General features: G+C 42.3%; 1 protein-coding gene across 1 annotated transcript in view; it reads left to right on the top strand.

Moving 5' to 3' along the window:
- The window catches only part of PRKCE (protein kinase C epsilon), a 431,830-nt gene that overhangs the window by 286,013 nt on the left and 129,105 nt on the right, over positions 1 to 16,712 (top strand). Inside the window, exon 10 of the mRNA XM_074989640.1 lies at positions 1,199 to 1,372. Coding sequence (XP_074845741.1) covers positions 1,199 to 1,372 — 174 coding nt within the window. The remainder of the gene's footprint in view (positions 1 to 1,198; positions 1,373 to 16,712) is intronic.

Here is a 16,712-nt window from a genome sequence, read left to right on the forward strand (position 1 = left end):
GAATGATAATGACTTCAATGCTGGTCATGTTTGACTCTTCCAGGATGCTAGTGTTCATGAGCCTATCCCCCCAAGAGATATTTAGGATTCTTATGAGGCAGCATTGAAGATTTTGTTCAAGTGCCTTCCAGTGACGCTTGTATGTTGTCCAGGTTTCACATGCATATAGTAGCATTGGAACTAGATTTCTTGATTTCACCATTGATATTGCATTAACTAAATCTAGAATAAATACTCCTTGTTAGAGCAAACAACTACTGTAGGTTTATTCCAATAGGAAACAGGAGTGTAGGAATGCCATTATCAGATTCAGATGATTTCTGCTCCATATTTGTTCACTTTGCAAGTCAAGTGATGGGTGTTTGTTTGTTTTTTCTAAATGCCAGCTTTGAAAATTCCATCTGCCATGTGGAAATTGTTCTGTTTGGTCCCCATTGCTGCTGTAGCTCGGTAGCAGCAGCCTGATGGTTTTATTGGTGATGACCAAGATAAAATTCAGTTCATTCTGCAATAGTTGCATTGTGGTCCTTCAGCATTATCAACAATAAAATCATGGTTTTCTCAATAAAGGAAGCAAAAATTCTATGAAGGCTGGAGCTCTGCAAAGATTATGTAAAAACTCTCCCAAAGCCAGACAGAACTCACCTGATTTTTGTTTCATTATATTATAGATGTGAAACCCAGGTAGTATTCACTCAGGATATGTTTACACTGCAAGGCCTTTTCGGGATACTGAGGTATCACACCATGTCTATGAAACACACCTAGCAAATCACCTAATAAATTATTTTGCTAGTCTTTAACGTGCTACATGACTTCTTTTTTGTTTTAAACCCATATTGTGCTCCAACTTTGCCCCGCTCCTTCTTGTCCACTATCAGCATTAGGGCATAGAAGGCAAGCAGTAAGGTACTGGCCAGCAATGGTTTAAATGCCTACATTCTTAACTAAACTGAACAAAGCATAGACAGTGCGGTTCAAAGTTCTACTAAAAGTGTCGAGTTTAAAATGTTAATTTCTTTATCTGTTTCACCACATAAAGCAGAGAATCTGAGTACTGCGAGTGCAGTTATCTATTCAATAGCTCTGTACATTTCAAATCTGCACCAATATTTCTATTGCATTTAAACTTGTTGTGGATTATACATTTGTATGATTCTATGTGGTGTGTATAAGCAAAGATTTCTACTGATTCTAGGTCATGCTAGCTGAGCTAAAAGGTAAAGATGAAGTATATGCAGTGAAAGTCTTAAAGAAAGATGTCATCCTTCAAGATGATGATGTGGACTGTACAATGACAGAAAAAAGAATTCTGGCATTAGCACGGAAACACCCCTATCTAACACAACTTTACTGCTGCTTCCAGACCAAGGTATGCTAAATACGCCTCTTGGTTAACCTACACTAAGAGTGCTGTTAAATATTTGCAGCTCAAAATGAAGCTGCATTGAAAGTACCAGTGCAAAGTGTTTTGAAATATTTATTAGAGGATTTACTTGACATTTCAGAAGTGTGAAATTTTAGTGGATTCTGCTTTTAATTTATATGTTTTCAATAAATCAAAGGAGAATGGTATCTAGCTCACTGCTTGCTCAGACGGATTCTTTGTGGTCAGTATAGTGCCATTATTAAACAGCATAAATACTGTGTTGCCTTGGATATTCCAGAAGATGGCAGCAGAGGTGCAAAAACAGATTACTCAGTTATTTTTCCAGGTTTCCTGTATACAATAATTAGAGTGTATCAGTGGCTTACACAACTGAGATAAAAATGTTGGCAGTGTTCAGAATAGAGAGAAAGAGATACCTAAATTGTTCATTAAAATGTTGTTTTTGTTAACTCTAAGATTACAGGAGAATCCTCCTGCGGCTCATATTTTCAGCTTCTCTTGCTGTAAAATGAAGCTGAAGTTCTGAGAGCTCAAAAAGAAGAGGAGGCAGATATGTTGCCCTTCAGATCAACTCCTATAAAACTAATGCTGTCCATGAGGGAGGAGGACAGCAAAAGCTGATAATGAGATCCTTACTCCCTAAAATATTCCCTTCTCCACTGTGTATTCACTGTTAGGGACTTCTGATATGGACTCCCTCTGCAGATGGGGATCGCTACAAAAATGTAAGCACTTGGTCATGTAAAACATTCTGTTTGGCTAGGGAGTGAGTTGTCGAGACTCTCTGAAACTGTTAATTAGGATGTTTGAGACTAGTCCTGTTGAGTGCTAATTTCCATACTTCACCCCCATTGTTCTTTATTTCTTGCTGTTATCCTGCAAAGCTGACAACAGATGTCTATTTTCCACCTGACAGATACAGGTGCTCTCCGACTGTCTGGCCACGTCTACGCATGCCTCTCCCTTTCAGAAGGGGCATGTAAATAACACAGATCGGAACAGGTTAGTGAGGCACTGATCTGAATAGTAAGTGCCTCATTAGCAAAAGGGCAGCCAGTCAGACTTCAAAAGTGCTGCTTTTGAAACTCAAACTGGTCATGTAGAGGCGGGCAATTGGAAGTAAACCCCCGACTATGAAATTCCCTTATTCCCAAATTCATTTTTGAACAGGATTGTCAGGTAAAATTCTTTAACTGAACATTCAGTTAAGAAGATAAAAAAATGTGTTGTAGGAATATTGTTGGTGGTATCTAGATTACGGTTTTCATATTTTCCACTAAAAGATTGTTTGCATAATCTCCTAGTATATAAAGTGGTGGGTTTTTTATCCTTTCTGACACACACAAAAATGCGTTAGGAACATCTATGAAAAAATCCAAATAAAGTTTATTTCTACCAAAGTATCAGAGAGGTAACCGAGTTAGTCTGTATCTTCAAAAGCAACAAGAAGTCCTGTGGCACCTTATAGACTAACAGATATTTTGGAGCATAAGCTTTCGTGGGCAAAGACCTGCTTCATCAGATCATCATCTAATGAAGCAGGTCTTTGCCCATGAAAGCTTATGCTCTAAAATATCTGTCAGTCTATAAGGTGCCACAGGACTTCTTGTTATTTCTACCAAAGACACTTCAAAGACTCTTGAGGAGCATTTAAATTTGAATTTCAGATGAGGTTCAGAATGTTTGAACACACTACTCTAAAAATAATACATGAAGCATATGGAGGAAATAGATTTCATCAGTAAAGAGATTTTCTAGGCCAAGGGAGACCAGACCCCCTGAAATGTAAATAAATGTACAATCTTGCTGATAAGTCATGTGACTGGGGAATATTAACATCAATAAAGGCTGTCTTTGCATAAGGTGAATCATAACACTGTTGTTCCCTCCCTGCTGGTAACTAGTGATTTCCAGGCCATGCCATCTTTCCTGTGATACTTTGAATTGCATTCTTTCTGTTCTCCAATCCAGTTCCCAGTGTAAGAGATTCACAGATGTGCCTATTGCAACCACTGACATCCTCTCAGTCCTCTGTTCTCTTCCTTGGCTTCCTCTAATGCCATCTCTCCATCAAAGAAAATATTCACTGTTTCCCCTCTCTCAAAGAGAATAACTAGACTAGCATTTGTGGTCGTGCTGAAACTTGAATGAAATGATCACTAAGTGACTTGAGTTAATGAAAGAATTTACAATCCTAACATGTTTGTTTCAAGACACAGGTGTATTTCTGCACTTAACTTCATTTTATCTTTTATTCCTTTCCCCACAAAAATTAATGTTTCTGTAAGGTGTGAGGTTTTCCTTTCATATGGTAAAGTATAATTTAACCTGTGCAGACAGTGCAGGAGATTGTGTGGCAAGACATACCATAGTGCTTGCTTTCATAATGTGCTGGTGTAGCTATGTTGGTCTTATAATATTAGAGCAGGGATGGGGAACCTATGACCCACAAGCCAGATCCAGCATGTGTCTGGCCTTGATCCAGTCTGCGAGGCTCGGGGTTCCCCCCCCACAGCAGGGCAAACCAGCATTGCTTTGGGGACCCTGAGCCTGCTGGGCTGGATCAAGGAAAGCCATGGCTGCATCTGGCCCGCAGGCTCTGCCTGGTGGGTGGTAGGGAGTAGCTCTGACCCAGAGCGACTAAGATGATTAGGGGCTTGGAACGGGTCCCATATGGGGAGAGGCTAGAGAGACTGGGACTTTTCAGTTTGGAAAAGAGGCGATTGAGGGGCGATATGATAGAGGTATATAAAATCATGAATGGTGTGGAGAAAGTGAATATAGAAAAATTATTTACCTTTTCCCATAATACAAGAACTAGGGGACACCAAATGAAATTGATGGGTAGTAGGTTCAAAACTAATAAAAGGAAATTTTTCTTCACACAGCGCACAGTCAACCTGTGGAACTCCTTGCCCGAGGAGGCTGTGAAGGCCAGGACTCTATTAGGGTTTAAAAAAGAGCTTGATAAATTTTTGCAGGTTAGGTCCATAAATGGCTATTAGCCAGGGATAAAGTATGGTGCCCTAGCCTTCAGAACAAGGGCAGGAGATGGATGGCAGGAGATAAATCACTTGATCATTGTCTTCTGTTCCCCTTCTCTGGGGCACCTGGCATTGGCCACCGTCGGCAGATGGGATGCTGGGCTGGATGGACCTTTGGTCTGACCCAGTATGGCCATTCTTATGTTCTTATGTTAGAAGAGCAGCACAGGGAAGCTCTGTGCCCTGCGGCGTCTTGCAGGCTGCACCCCTTTCCCTCTGATTTGCCAGGAATCCTGGGTAGATGGTCAGAATTGTCCTTTTTGCCTTGCAATCTATGATTTATACTGAGGTGTTAACATCAACAAAGTTTGGAAGGAAACTGGTTAACAGATGGCATTATGAACATTTAATGCCAGCTTTCTGGTGAATTTGCACTGGAAATTTTTCTTCCTCGGAAATATAAGAGAATAGTTGTTGTCCCAAGCTGCCATGAGGTTAGTAATTATTACTCCCATTTTAAAAATGGGGAACTGAGGAATAAAGAGATGTTTTATACAGGAAGTCTGTGGCAGTACTAAGAGGTGAACACAGGCCTCCTGAGTCCCAGTTCAGTGCCTTAACCAAAAGATCATCTCTCCTCTTTTATGTTACAGTACTTATCAAGGATTGTGATTGTCATTTCTTATAAAAAAATCTAGCAATGTAATTGTTTTCTAACAGAAAGGCAGCAGTTACTTCTCAGTATGAATATGTAATGCATGTGTATTTGGACATGCGTGCGTGTAGGTATCATGCTTAGGGTTAGGAAATCTAGATTTGATAAATTTTATTTTTAGAAGTTATTAGCGTGTACTTTGGGTGTGAAGCAGTAATAAAAACAATTAAGAACTGCTCGTAGGATGTGGGGAAGCATAAGATACTGTGTACATATCACAGATGGCATTAGCTCACATAAAATGTTATTAAAATGATGTGTCATATTAAGTGGCCAGACGAATGAACTGGCTAGTTTGAAATTTCATGAGATCTGCTATTTAATATTATTTCTAGATCATGATGTGACTCATTTAATATATATTTATCCAATTCATTAATCTTATGAATTTATTCTAAAACCAACTTTCTGGAAGAGAAACATTAGTAATTTAAGCAATATATTTATTTAATCTTTGACATACTTTATGAACATACATTAATACCCATGTAGGTGTAATAAATTGGCACTGTAATCTGCTTTGTACAAAAAGTGACTGCTAATTTTGGCTTCCTCAAATTTTAAATACCCAACGTGACACTTTGAGTCTGGTTATCAGAGGTGTCTAAAGTTGAGCACTCAAGGTTAGTGGAACTTTGGGAACTTATGGGCTCTGTGACTTCTCCTACTGTAGGGAAAAAAAAAGAGCCACTATCAGAGTCTGAACTGGCTCCTGACCCTTTCTTCAGACTGTTAGACCATGCTTCACCTGCTAATGGAGAATTCAGAGGAAAAAAAATACTGATAAAGTTTTGCCTGTGTTTATTGCTAGGACTGGCAGGGTTGTACCGTTGAAACATGACTTGCCAGATTGTGCAATTATACAGTTCTAACAAGTGTTTGTTTTTGGTTAGCATGATGGTGAGATTGTTGCGTCATAGAATGTTAGGGCCGAAAGGGATCTCAGATTGTAACCTTGAAGAAATGCTGCACTATTGGTAATTTTATTACATGGTTTTCTTTTAAGAGTTTGTGGTAGATACAGGGAGGTTTCCAGAGAAAGGGATTTCCTGCATGGTGTTTTTGGCTGCTTCTGTTTCAGGACAGATGTGTCTACATGTGTAAGTGAGGCAAGCTAAACAGAATATTCCCAGATGCTGCACCACTGTTATCCCTTCCCTGAAGGCAGGCCTACACTAGGAGAGAAGGTCGACCTAACATGCGCAACTTCAGCTACTAGAATTGCATAGCTGGAGTTGACGTACCTTAGGTTGACTTTTGCCACCATCCCCACAGTGGGAGGTTGATGGGAGCAACTCTCCCATCAACTACCCTTACTCCTTGTGACTGTGACGAGTACTGGGGTCGGCAGAGATGCCCTGAATATTCAATTTAATGCACCCCTCTTAGACACGCTTAATCGAATCCCGGAAGATCGACCTCTGGCATTTTGATCTTCCTGTAAGTATAAATCTGCCCTAAGAAGGCAACCTGCAGAACCCCAGAGTTCTGCTACCACTCACCAGGGCAAAGCTGATGTCAGAGGAAGGGGCAGCTGTTGCCAAAAAAAGAGCATCGGTGTCAGAAGAAATGTTTATGAACACAATAGGGACAAGAGCCTGAGACACCATGAACTCTAGGGACTTTGCTAATGCTGTTGATTTTTCTGTGGCAGGCAGCCAGATACTGGCATGAAGAATGACAGCATAAACCCTAAGAAAAACAGATAGCATAGTTTAGCTTTCATGTATTATGGAACCAATTCAATTTTTTACCTTATCAGAATATGCTCAGCAGGGATGTCAACTCATTCTGTACAGAAGCCCAAATCCTATTTTAGTTATTGTCTCAGGGCCAGGTTAGAAAACTGAGAACATACAATTTCCATGTACAGCTGTGGCAATGGGAAGCTTTCACAAAGATCTGGTATGGGGTACAACCTCACTAACCCATTCATTGTCATCACTCTGGTCTGTGCAGTGCCGCCTTATTGTATCTAGCAGTCTGCAGTGGGAATACAAGCTTCCTTTTAGGAGTACTGCTATTTCTGACCTGTGTTGCCTTTCTTCCCCAATCTTCCTTTGTCTTTTGTATTTCTCCATCTTCCTCTAATAGTGAATTCCCTCTGTTCTTTCCTCAGCCTTTCATATCACCACTACTCATTTCCCCCACTCTCATGCTATCTGATATAAAGTGATCAGCATTGAAATAGTTAATGCTTACATTAACGTATCACCATTTAGCTTTAGCATTAATACCACAATTAGATTAATGGTGTGATCGGGGAGTTTGCTCCTTTCCAACCTATGCTTTCAGCCATTCTGTAGACTCAGGAAGTCAATGCTGCATTAGTTATACGTGCTTCACAACTGGAAAAATATGAACTATGAAAGTAAGAAACTTTTAAAATTAAGCCTTAGATTTTACAGAATGTGACTTTTCCACAGTTGTACCCAGTAGCAACTCTGGGTCAGAAAGTAACTCCAGGGCTTCAACCTAAACTCAGGCCTGCTGACACACTGGGTCGAAGGAGGCAATTGCTCCAGGGTCTGGTGAATTGAAGGGGCCTGTGGCTCTGGCAGCAGTGACGGTGGTGCCCAGAGCCTCAGGACCCTTAAGTCACTGCTGGAGCTCTGCCACTGCATTCTCTGTGGCTCTTAGGGCTACATGGGGAGGTGGAGGGTGCTGCACAGTGTTCTCCAGGCAGTACTGGAGGGAGGGAGGTACAGTTCCACCCCTTCAGCCCTCAGACTTACCCTTTCCAGGAGCATGGAGTCGCTCCACCCTGCACATTTCCCAGGACCCTGGCACGACTGTTGGCTCCCCTGCATAAAATGGAATCTGTAACTGGGAGTGAACATATTTTAAAATAATTTCCTCACAAAAATCTGTTTATGTAGTTTTGTACTGGTTTAGAAAAAATGAACTCACATATTTGTTCTTTAGACCAACTTTGTACTCCTGGTTAAATCTTTCAGGCTGCTAATCTAATATAGCTTTCAAAATACCAACAGCTTTGTCACAGAAATGTTTCCCTTTGGCCAAAGCGCATGATACATAGACGTTCTCCAACTTGCAGTTTAAGACATTCTTTTTAGCAGAACTATCTCCTTATTGGCTGATAGTCAGATTTGTTCCACAATTCAAATCTTATGGACAATTCACAATTGCCCTACAGTAACTTATCTTGGAATAGTAATGAATTACGTAAACAAACTGAGATCAGAGAAAAACAGGAAGGCTATTAAGATGGAAACTAAAAAGTCTCCACCCCAAGATGAGAATGGACATTTCCTACAGAAGTTATAGGTTTAAAGCAATCTATCCTATGCATAAGACACAGTTCGTGAGCTAGTTTGTAAGGCTCAGGCCTGCTGATGTGGCAGGGTGAGGGAAAGAAAGGGGAGGGAGTGGGAACAATTGTCCCAGATCCCGGTGATACACAAGGGCCAAAGTTTCAGCTACTGCCAGCACTGGAATAGTAGCCCTGGGCCCTTTAAATTGCTCCTGGAGTGCCGTGGGCTGTTGCTGCCTTCTGTGAGAGGTTCCACTCCTTCTGGTGACATGGAGCAGGGCCCCCCACCTTGCCCAGGGGTCTGGTGAGGATGTCAGCCCCTATAGTAAGCCTGTCATTGTTCCACTTTCAGATCCCTCTGAAGGTGTCACTCAGCTGTGTAACCTGCTAGAGATTACCCAACTAATGGTGTTGGGCAAGGACTTGATCTTATGATGCTGGGCTTAGACATCTGTATCAGAAGGACTCAAGATCAGGTTCCCCACCTGTACCACATGTTTCTCACCCCTCATCAATCAAGTATGAAGGACATGACAGAGTAGCTGGGTCCAACATATGGCTTTGCTTTACACAATACCAAAAGTAACTAATCGGACACCTTAGACTAACAAATGAAACACAAAAGTCCAGTTGTCAAAACAGTGACATGAAGCCAGAATATCAAGTACAAATAACTGCTGGGCAAAATACAGTAGGGAGGGGATCATCCCACCAAATTCTTGATAGACAGAAATGAGGTAGAAGCATGCCACAGGAACAGGATTCTCAGCAGCTAAGGAACTCAGCAAGGCAGGGCACTGTTGTAGGCACACAGTCGGGCAGGGGATGGTCTTCTTTCTTCTTTGCTACTTCTCTTCCCTTCTTCACCCATCGTTGTGTGTGTGGGAAGTGTGGGTGAGGGAGAAGAATGACAGATGTGTGTCAGCAGCAACAAAGGGTCCTGTGGCACCTTATAGACTAACAGAAAAGTTTAGAGCATGAGCTTTCGTGAGTTAACTCACTTCTTCAGATGCTGAAGAAGTGAGTCTGTGCTCACGAAAGCTCATGCTCTAAACTTTTCTGTTAGTCTATAAGGTGCCACAGGACCCTTCGTTGCTGCTACAGATCCAGACTAACACGGCTACCCCTCTGATACTTAAGATGTGTGTGAGTATGTCTGAAGACTTCAGCTGCCTTAGCCCTATTGTTGTTACCCTGTCCTAAATGAAACTCACTCTGTGCCAACAGCCCCTGCTAGGTGTGGGGAAATGGGTTGCTCCTCCACTGAGGTACTGTATCGAACACTCTCTCTGGCTTGAGATACCAAGTCTCTTAATGGTAGACAAGTAACCAGGCTCCTGCCTCCAGCAGCCTATCAAGCCAGCATACTGCCCCAGCTCCATGAAGGGATCACAGTTAAGCTGACTCGACCACTGCAGTCCCAGTCAAGACACAAAGAACCTCAAGGAACAGGAGCATGCCCTTTATAAGCTCTCCTGTTACTAGGCATATTAAGATCATGCAACCCCACCATTTCCCACCTTTTTCCAGGGCTGAGGACAGTAACAGAGAGGCTTTGAGGAAAAATCAAAATTGTGGACACAAAATACTGGCATCCCTCCCTCAACAGTGGGTGAGCTGAAAGACATCCCCTTATAGATTTTTCAGCCTTTTTTTAATTACTTCACCTATCTTAGAGTACCTTGACCAATTCACTTGAATGTTCTACCATTCTGTTACTGCTTGTTTGCCTTAGGGCTAATCTACACCAAAAATGTACGTCAAACTAGTTGCATTCTTCAGGACTGAAAAATTTCACATTCTGTGTGACTTAGTTAGGTCCTCTATCAGTTTCCCTTGCCCTCAAGAGAATCAACTCTTCTCTGTTCTGCAGCCATTCTTATAGGGGCCAGCCTGACCCTGATTAGCTGCTTGTAAGACATCGCCTGATTGGCACAGTCTTTTAACCCTTTAGCTGCTTTAGTCCCTTCCATGCCAGTGTGGGGCAGCTGCCCTATTACATGTAGTATCCGTAACAAAGCGAAAGGTGTAATTTTTTTGGTTTAATACAGGATTTTTAGCCTGACTGAGTTCCTTTAACGAGTAACGTGTTTGTAAGTGGGGAAAAAAGTTCTCAGTCATGTTAAAGAATGTTTTCCCCTCTTATGTTTATTTAGCAAGATAGTAAATGTCTTGTGTGATCATAGTTCAGGGTGTCGTTTCAGATCTGCAGTGCAAATTAACCTCACTGGCTGTCCAGTTACACTTATCTGGGATAAATCAGATTTCTAATCTATTTTACCTGTTTTTTTTCTACTTTGGTTGCCAAGCAGCTAAACTCATTATGTGGTTGTTGCTATATGTGTGTAATCTGCTCAGGATAAATTTGCACTACCCTATGTTACTGTTTAGTGCCAGATTAGAGATTTTGTAAGGCTCAATTTTGTTAAGCCTATGGTTTCAGTGGAATTGTGTGTGTAACAGAGGACCGCATTAACCCCAGCAATTTTTAGATTAATCTGAGCTAAAATATTTTAACACAAGATACATTAATGCATTGCAGAGGGAGAAATTTTCCACCAATAGGTATTAACTTTACAAAAGGGTTTAATACAGTGGTAAACCACAAAAGACAACAAATGTTATTAATGCTTCTATTGTTATATTCTTAAATGGTCCCAGCAGAATTTTTCAAATCACAAGGGTAAACAAAATGAAGTTCATCTGCTCTGCAAATATTTCATGAAGAGGTACAAAGGCAAAGTGGTACAAAGGACTAATATCTAGTGATGTCATACAGTACAGAAATCTGCACCCTGACAATCTGATGTAATAGTATTGCACTGAGTACAACACTTCAGGAATTACTTTGAGGTGTGTGTTTAATTTAGATATCCCAGAGACTATAACACATGAGGGTCGTTTAGTAATTAGTGCATTGTTTAAAAGTAAATATTGTGGTTAAGAATAGTCTTTGTGTCTCAAAGTTTCTGTGTCCAGCTTGGTGACCTGATTTTGGAAAACTTGCTGTTACGCAGCTTAATCATTGCTAGCTGTTCTTGCAAGATTATTGAAGGTTGGGTAACTCACTGAAGACCCATTGTTCTCATTAGCCCTGTTAGTTTTACACTTCCGGTCCGGGTCAGAGCACCCACTCAGGGCCCATATTCGTGCTTACTCCTACAACTTAGACTTTGTCTACACTGGTGCTTTTGTCAGAAAAACTTAGAGTATTTAGGGGCTTGGATCCCGACCCCCCCACTCCCCATCGAGCATAAATTTCACCAATGAAAGCACCAGTGTGACTAGCACTTAGGGGTAGGAGGACATAGCCAGCCCTAGAGGGGTGTGGGGCTTGAGACAAATAGGCCTGTGTTTCTAATCAAAGGGTGGGTTTTCCCCTTCAGCCCTGCCCAGACCTCACTCCCAACCCACTCCTCCCCCAAAGCCCAACTCCACCCTGCTTCTTCCCAGTGCCAGCCCTTTCCCTGGGTGCACTGCTCCCTTGCTCTTCTCCCTGCAGTGCTACCAGATGCCACAAAACAGCTGACCTACAGCAAGTGCGGCGCTGATCTGTGGGGCCCACCAGCAGAAGGAGATGCTAGAGGGGGAGGGAGAGGCTATAGAGAGCATCCCAGTGCATACTCAGCATCCTGATATTTTTCTGTGCCCTAGCCCTGGAGCACCCACAGTATTAGTGCCCATGGCTGCTGCTGCCAGAGACTGGGCCTAAGCCCTACATGACACATGCATACTGAAGCGTGGAGCCCCCTGAAGCATGGGATCTAGAGCGGCCACTCTGATTTGCTGAACACAGGAGACATTACAGTGCCTCAGTTGCAGTGGTACAGCTGTGCCACTCTAAGGTCCATAGTGCAGACCTGGCCTTAGAGACAGTCAAAATATCTAAAAGCTTCTCAAGACATGTTTTTATTTGCAGAGCTTGATACAACACCCAGACTAAACAGGACTCTTTCATTGCCTTCATCAAATCTAAATACGGCATCTGCATCTGATATGTATATGTAAAAGTGAGTGCTGCAGCTCCATAAACTGCTCTGGTTGTAACTGGGGCTTTAGGTTATAAACCTGGAATAGTCCTGATTCAAACATGGATGGCCAGTTATCCCTGTAGCTGCACGGGCACAGACAAAGGCAACTTGACTCTCCACTGATGTGAGCTAATTAAGATTCACCCTGAATCAGCTTTCTTCTTGTCTACATTGAGGGGTCACCACTGGTGTAGCTGTACCAATTGCTCTATCTGAAGATTCCCTATCCGGCTCGTCTAATAAGATTTTGTACCAGAAGTGATTGAGTGCAGACAAGCATTTCTGTGGGTAAAAAGAAGGAGCCAAAAGTGAGAAGACCCTTTCACCGCCACCTGCTTTTGCTCTACAGATTGTAGAACTTTCCAGACTTTCCCTGTTGAGAAACATATTAGCAGTCCTGCATGTCTAAATACAGATGCATTTTCAGAATACCAGCCACAAGTTTTACCAGCATTTTTCCTGGCAAGGTTGTCTGTGTTGTTCACCATTCTTTGGCAGGAATCAAAGGAGACAAGGGCGCTATTTTCCAAAAATGGGCAAATGAGGATTGTAGGCAGAGCTAAATGTGAATGTACATCCCCTTACAAACTCTGTAGTGTGTTGCCTTCACTTAGTCTTGTGGCTATTTTAATGGTCATTTTTGTTTATTCCTCAAAGTGTATTTTAAAACGGACATGGTGCTTTTTTTCTCAATTTGGAGGAATAATTTAACAATGTTGATTTAAATAAATCCAGTGTTTAGGGCTAGATTGTGGCTACTCATTTCAGAGTGGGGGGTGAGAAAGTGGTTCTTGTTGAAGCAGGAGTTCTGATCTACTGGTTTGTCACAAGTCTGACAGTGTGGTGTGTGGAGTTACTGAGGACAAAGAACCCCTCAAATAATGCATCCACAGGAGGGAGGTCAAGGGAGCAGGAAGTGCTTCTGCAAAAACAGTCAAGGCTCTGATGTTCCATTCCCTCTCCCCCTTCTCCTGTGGGAAGACACCCTAGCTTTCCAGCTTCATTCAGTGGTATGGCTCTTGGAAGCATGATGAGAAGGGAACATGACTTTGATGCTGGTGCTTGTCCCTCCTTTCTGATCCCAACCTCTCTCACTTCTAACAATGAGTTTTCCCCACAGCCAAGTACATTGGGCTTGGTTGAGCTCATGCAAAACATAAAAGGATGGCTACAGGATACTGTGGGCTATCATACTATAGTGTTTGTGGTTGGAGGCTGTAATGTCCCCTTGTTCTCCAGCAACAAGGGAAGCTACTTTGCCTCCTTGTCTTGGAGTTTTCAGTCCTCTGCCTTGGGTTGCATCTGACAGAGGCAAGCACACAACGAGAGTTGGGGTACCTTCTTTCCACCACTGGATGAGACAGCGCCCTGCAGAATCTCTACATTGCAGCCCTACTATGGGTGACAGCACATAACAATCTAAGGCCCTAACCCTGGAGTAGAGCTGAGCATTAGCAGGGTGTAGCTTAATCCTCCCTGCTCAAGAAATCAGCACTCTGCCACATCATGCAAACTTCATGGCACTCCTACTTTCTATGAATCTCTAGCACCAGCAGTGGTAGTGACACACCTTGAACCTTCCAATTCAGCACATGTCCAGACTCTGACTGGAGGTCTCCTTGTGCCCTTTCCTTACCCACGTGTACTCATGTAGGGCCAGTCGCTGTTTCGCTTCAGTGAAGGCTGCATGAACTGTATCTAATAAAGCCCATTACAATAACTGAAGTATGGAAAGCCGATGCTGACCTAGGTATCCATCATGTTACCATTAATGCTTTACTAATTGGTTACTGCTGAAAGAGCCAATGGTTTCCTGGAACAATTGACAGAGAACATCTTCCACGATGCTGCTGCTCTTACAAGTAAACAACTACTTCACCCTGTAGGAAGACTTCAGAAAAAGGAAACTGTACTTGAAGAGCTGATTCTTCTGCAGCTTCTTTACAAATACAGAAATTATACACTTTGGGATTACTGTGGGCCCTTTTTAAAACACTTTTTTTTTAACAGCAGCAAGCTCGGTAAATGGTAATTATACACTAGAGTATTTCATTATGGGAAAAAGAGCTGAATCTGCAAAACATTCATTTTTGCATCTTCATCAAAACCCTCCTGCACTTTATTTTCTGAGAGATTTTTTTTTTATGATTCTCATTTTACGTTTATCACACACTGCACATTTCCTTGGGTCAGAATCAATAATCCTGGGTTTGAAGCTCAGAGTTTCTTGTACTTTCAGCCTCTCAGTGTGTAGGTTTTACCTGCATAGACTCACTTATACAGCAGTGGAGCTGGTGTTAGCTCATGGAAGGTTGTCTAACTGATATAACTTCATAGGTCATGTCTGAATTTGACCAGTATCTCCATCATCTGAGATGCAGTAAGGCTGACAGAAATGACTGGGTTTTTAATGCGGTACCAATACGTGCTTTGTACTGCTGATGGAGGAAGGATTGATTCTTTCCTAATATTTTATTCCAATATATTAAGAGTCAAATTGTGCCTCACCTCTGTGCTGGTGCCTGTGTGTAATAGAATGAAAAAGGGTATAAGTGGCTCCTTTGTACACCCATGAAATCGTGGGGTACAGGCAGTCTTTAAACCCAGGGAGAGCCAGAGGGACCTCCTCAAAGGGATGGAAAGGAATGGATCCGTATGGAGGGATACCTAGGGTTTACGGAGGCTATTTAGGGGTCTGGGCAAAGAGATTAAAAAATCTGTCAGGGATGGTGCTTGGTCCTGCTAAGAGGGCAGGGGACTGGACTCGATGACCTCCCAAGGTCTCTTCCAGTTCTGTGAGATGTGTATCTCCATATATTACCTGCTTTAGGCGGGTGGCTGGACTAGATGACCTCCTGATGACCACCTGAGGTTGCTTCCAGTCCTAGAATTCTATGATTCTATTCTATAGCCCCACTTTACTGGCCAAGAGCAAAGAGAGAACAGATGCTTCTATTCTTTTCTATTCCAGTTCTTATACTGCACTCGTTGTAGTAGCTGAGTGCTTTCCAGTACTGCATTAAACACTATGATTTACGTCTGTCACATGGTGTTTGTTCTCTTGTCCTCTCCTGGAGGGAGACGGTGGGAGGCAGGGAGAAGGATGCCTTGCTGTGCTTCGGATGCAAGGTGGTGTCAGGTGTGTTCCCTCAGACTTCCTTGGAAGTGCTGCCTCTAATGCAGGATTGGGCCTTAGAGGCACAATCAGCCCCTTGGGCTACCCTTACATTGCAAACAGGGTAGTGATTTGCAGCTTGTTTAGATGCACTTGTGCTGGCTTTAATCTCGTTAGCTTGTTAATTAGATCAGAGAGGGTGCAGTGGCATAGACTTCAGCATGGTCTATGCAAGCCTGCTTGTCTCCTTTGTGTATATATTTGTGTAGCTAGCCCATGCTGCCATGTCCTCACTGCTGTTTTTAGTGAATTAAGTAGATTACAGCTAGCTTGGGTAAATCTACACAAGATGCAAATCATACCCTCAGCTGCAGTGTTGGCATAGGTTCAGAATGCAACCCTGAGAACTTCTATGTACAGTAAATATAGTTTCCACTAATAATGTGACAGGGTAAATTTTAATGTTCACAGTGTTGCAGGGACACCACATCTTCCTCATATAAAATATAGGGACATAATGTCATTCCTATTCCGTGGTCTTTACTCCTAGAAAATTGCAAAATAAATAAATAAAACCAAATTGTTAGGATTTGAACAAACCAGTCCCCTAATGTGGTGCGTCACATATAAGCTCCATATGATACCTGATCCTGCACCCCCGGACTACACTATAGTGTTCTGTCAGGCCGCATCTACACTACAGCAATCTTTCGAAAGACGATCTTCCAGAAGATTTCTGCTGGAAGATCTTCTTTTGAAAGAGTGCGTCCACACACAAAAAAGCGAAGTGAAAGATCGATCTGTTCTTTCAGTGGAGAGCATCCACACAGCCCCACTCTTTTGAAAGAAGGGGCCAAGGATCAAAAAATCCATTGATATGAGGACTGCTTTTTCAAAATAACAGCCCATGGAGCATCTACACGTGCTTTTTTTTCAAAGAGGCTTTCAAAAGGAGGTGCTCTTCCTCATCAAGAAGTAGAAGAGGGCTTCTGGAAGAAGAGCCGCGTTCTTTCGATATTGGATTGGAAGAGCTTATTTTGTGTATGGACGCTCTGGGTGTTTTTTATTTGAAAAAAGGGCCTGGTTTTCTGAAAGAACTTGAAGATTGAGAGTCTGAGATTCCCAGTTCTTCTCTTGGATCTTGAACTCACTTGCTGTGTTATCTCACGTGAGACATTTAACTTCTCTATTGCTCACTTTTCA

This window comes from Carettochelys insculpta, chromosome 3, assembly GCF_033958435.1.
Source record: "Carettochelys insculpta isolate YL-2023 chromosome 3, ASM3395843v1, whole genome shotgun sequence".
Lineage (NCBI taxonomy): Eukaryota > Metazoa > Chordata > Testudines > Carettochelyidae > Carettochelys > Carettochelys insculpta.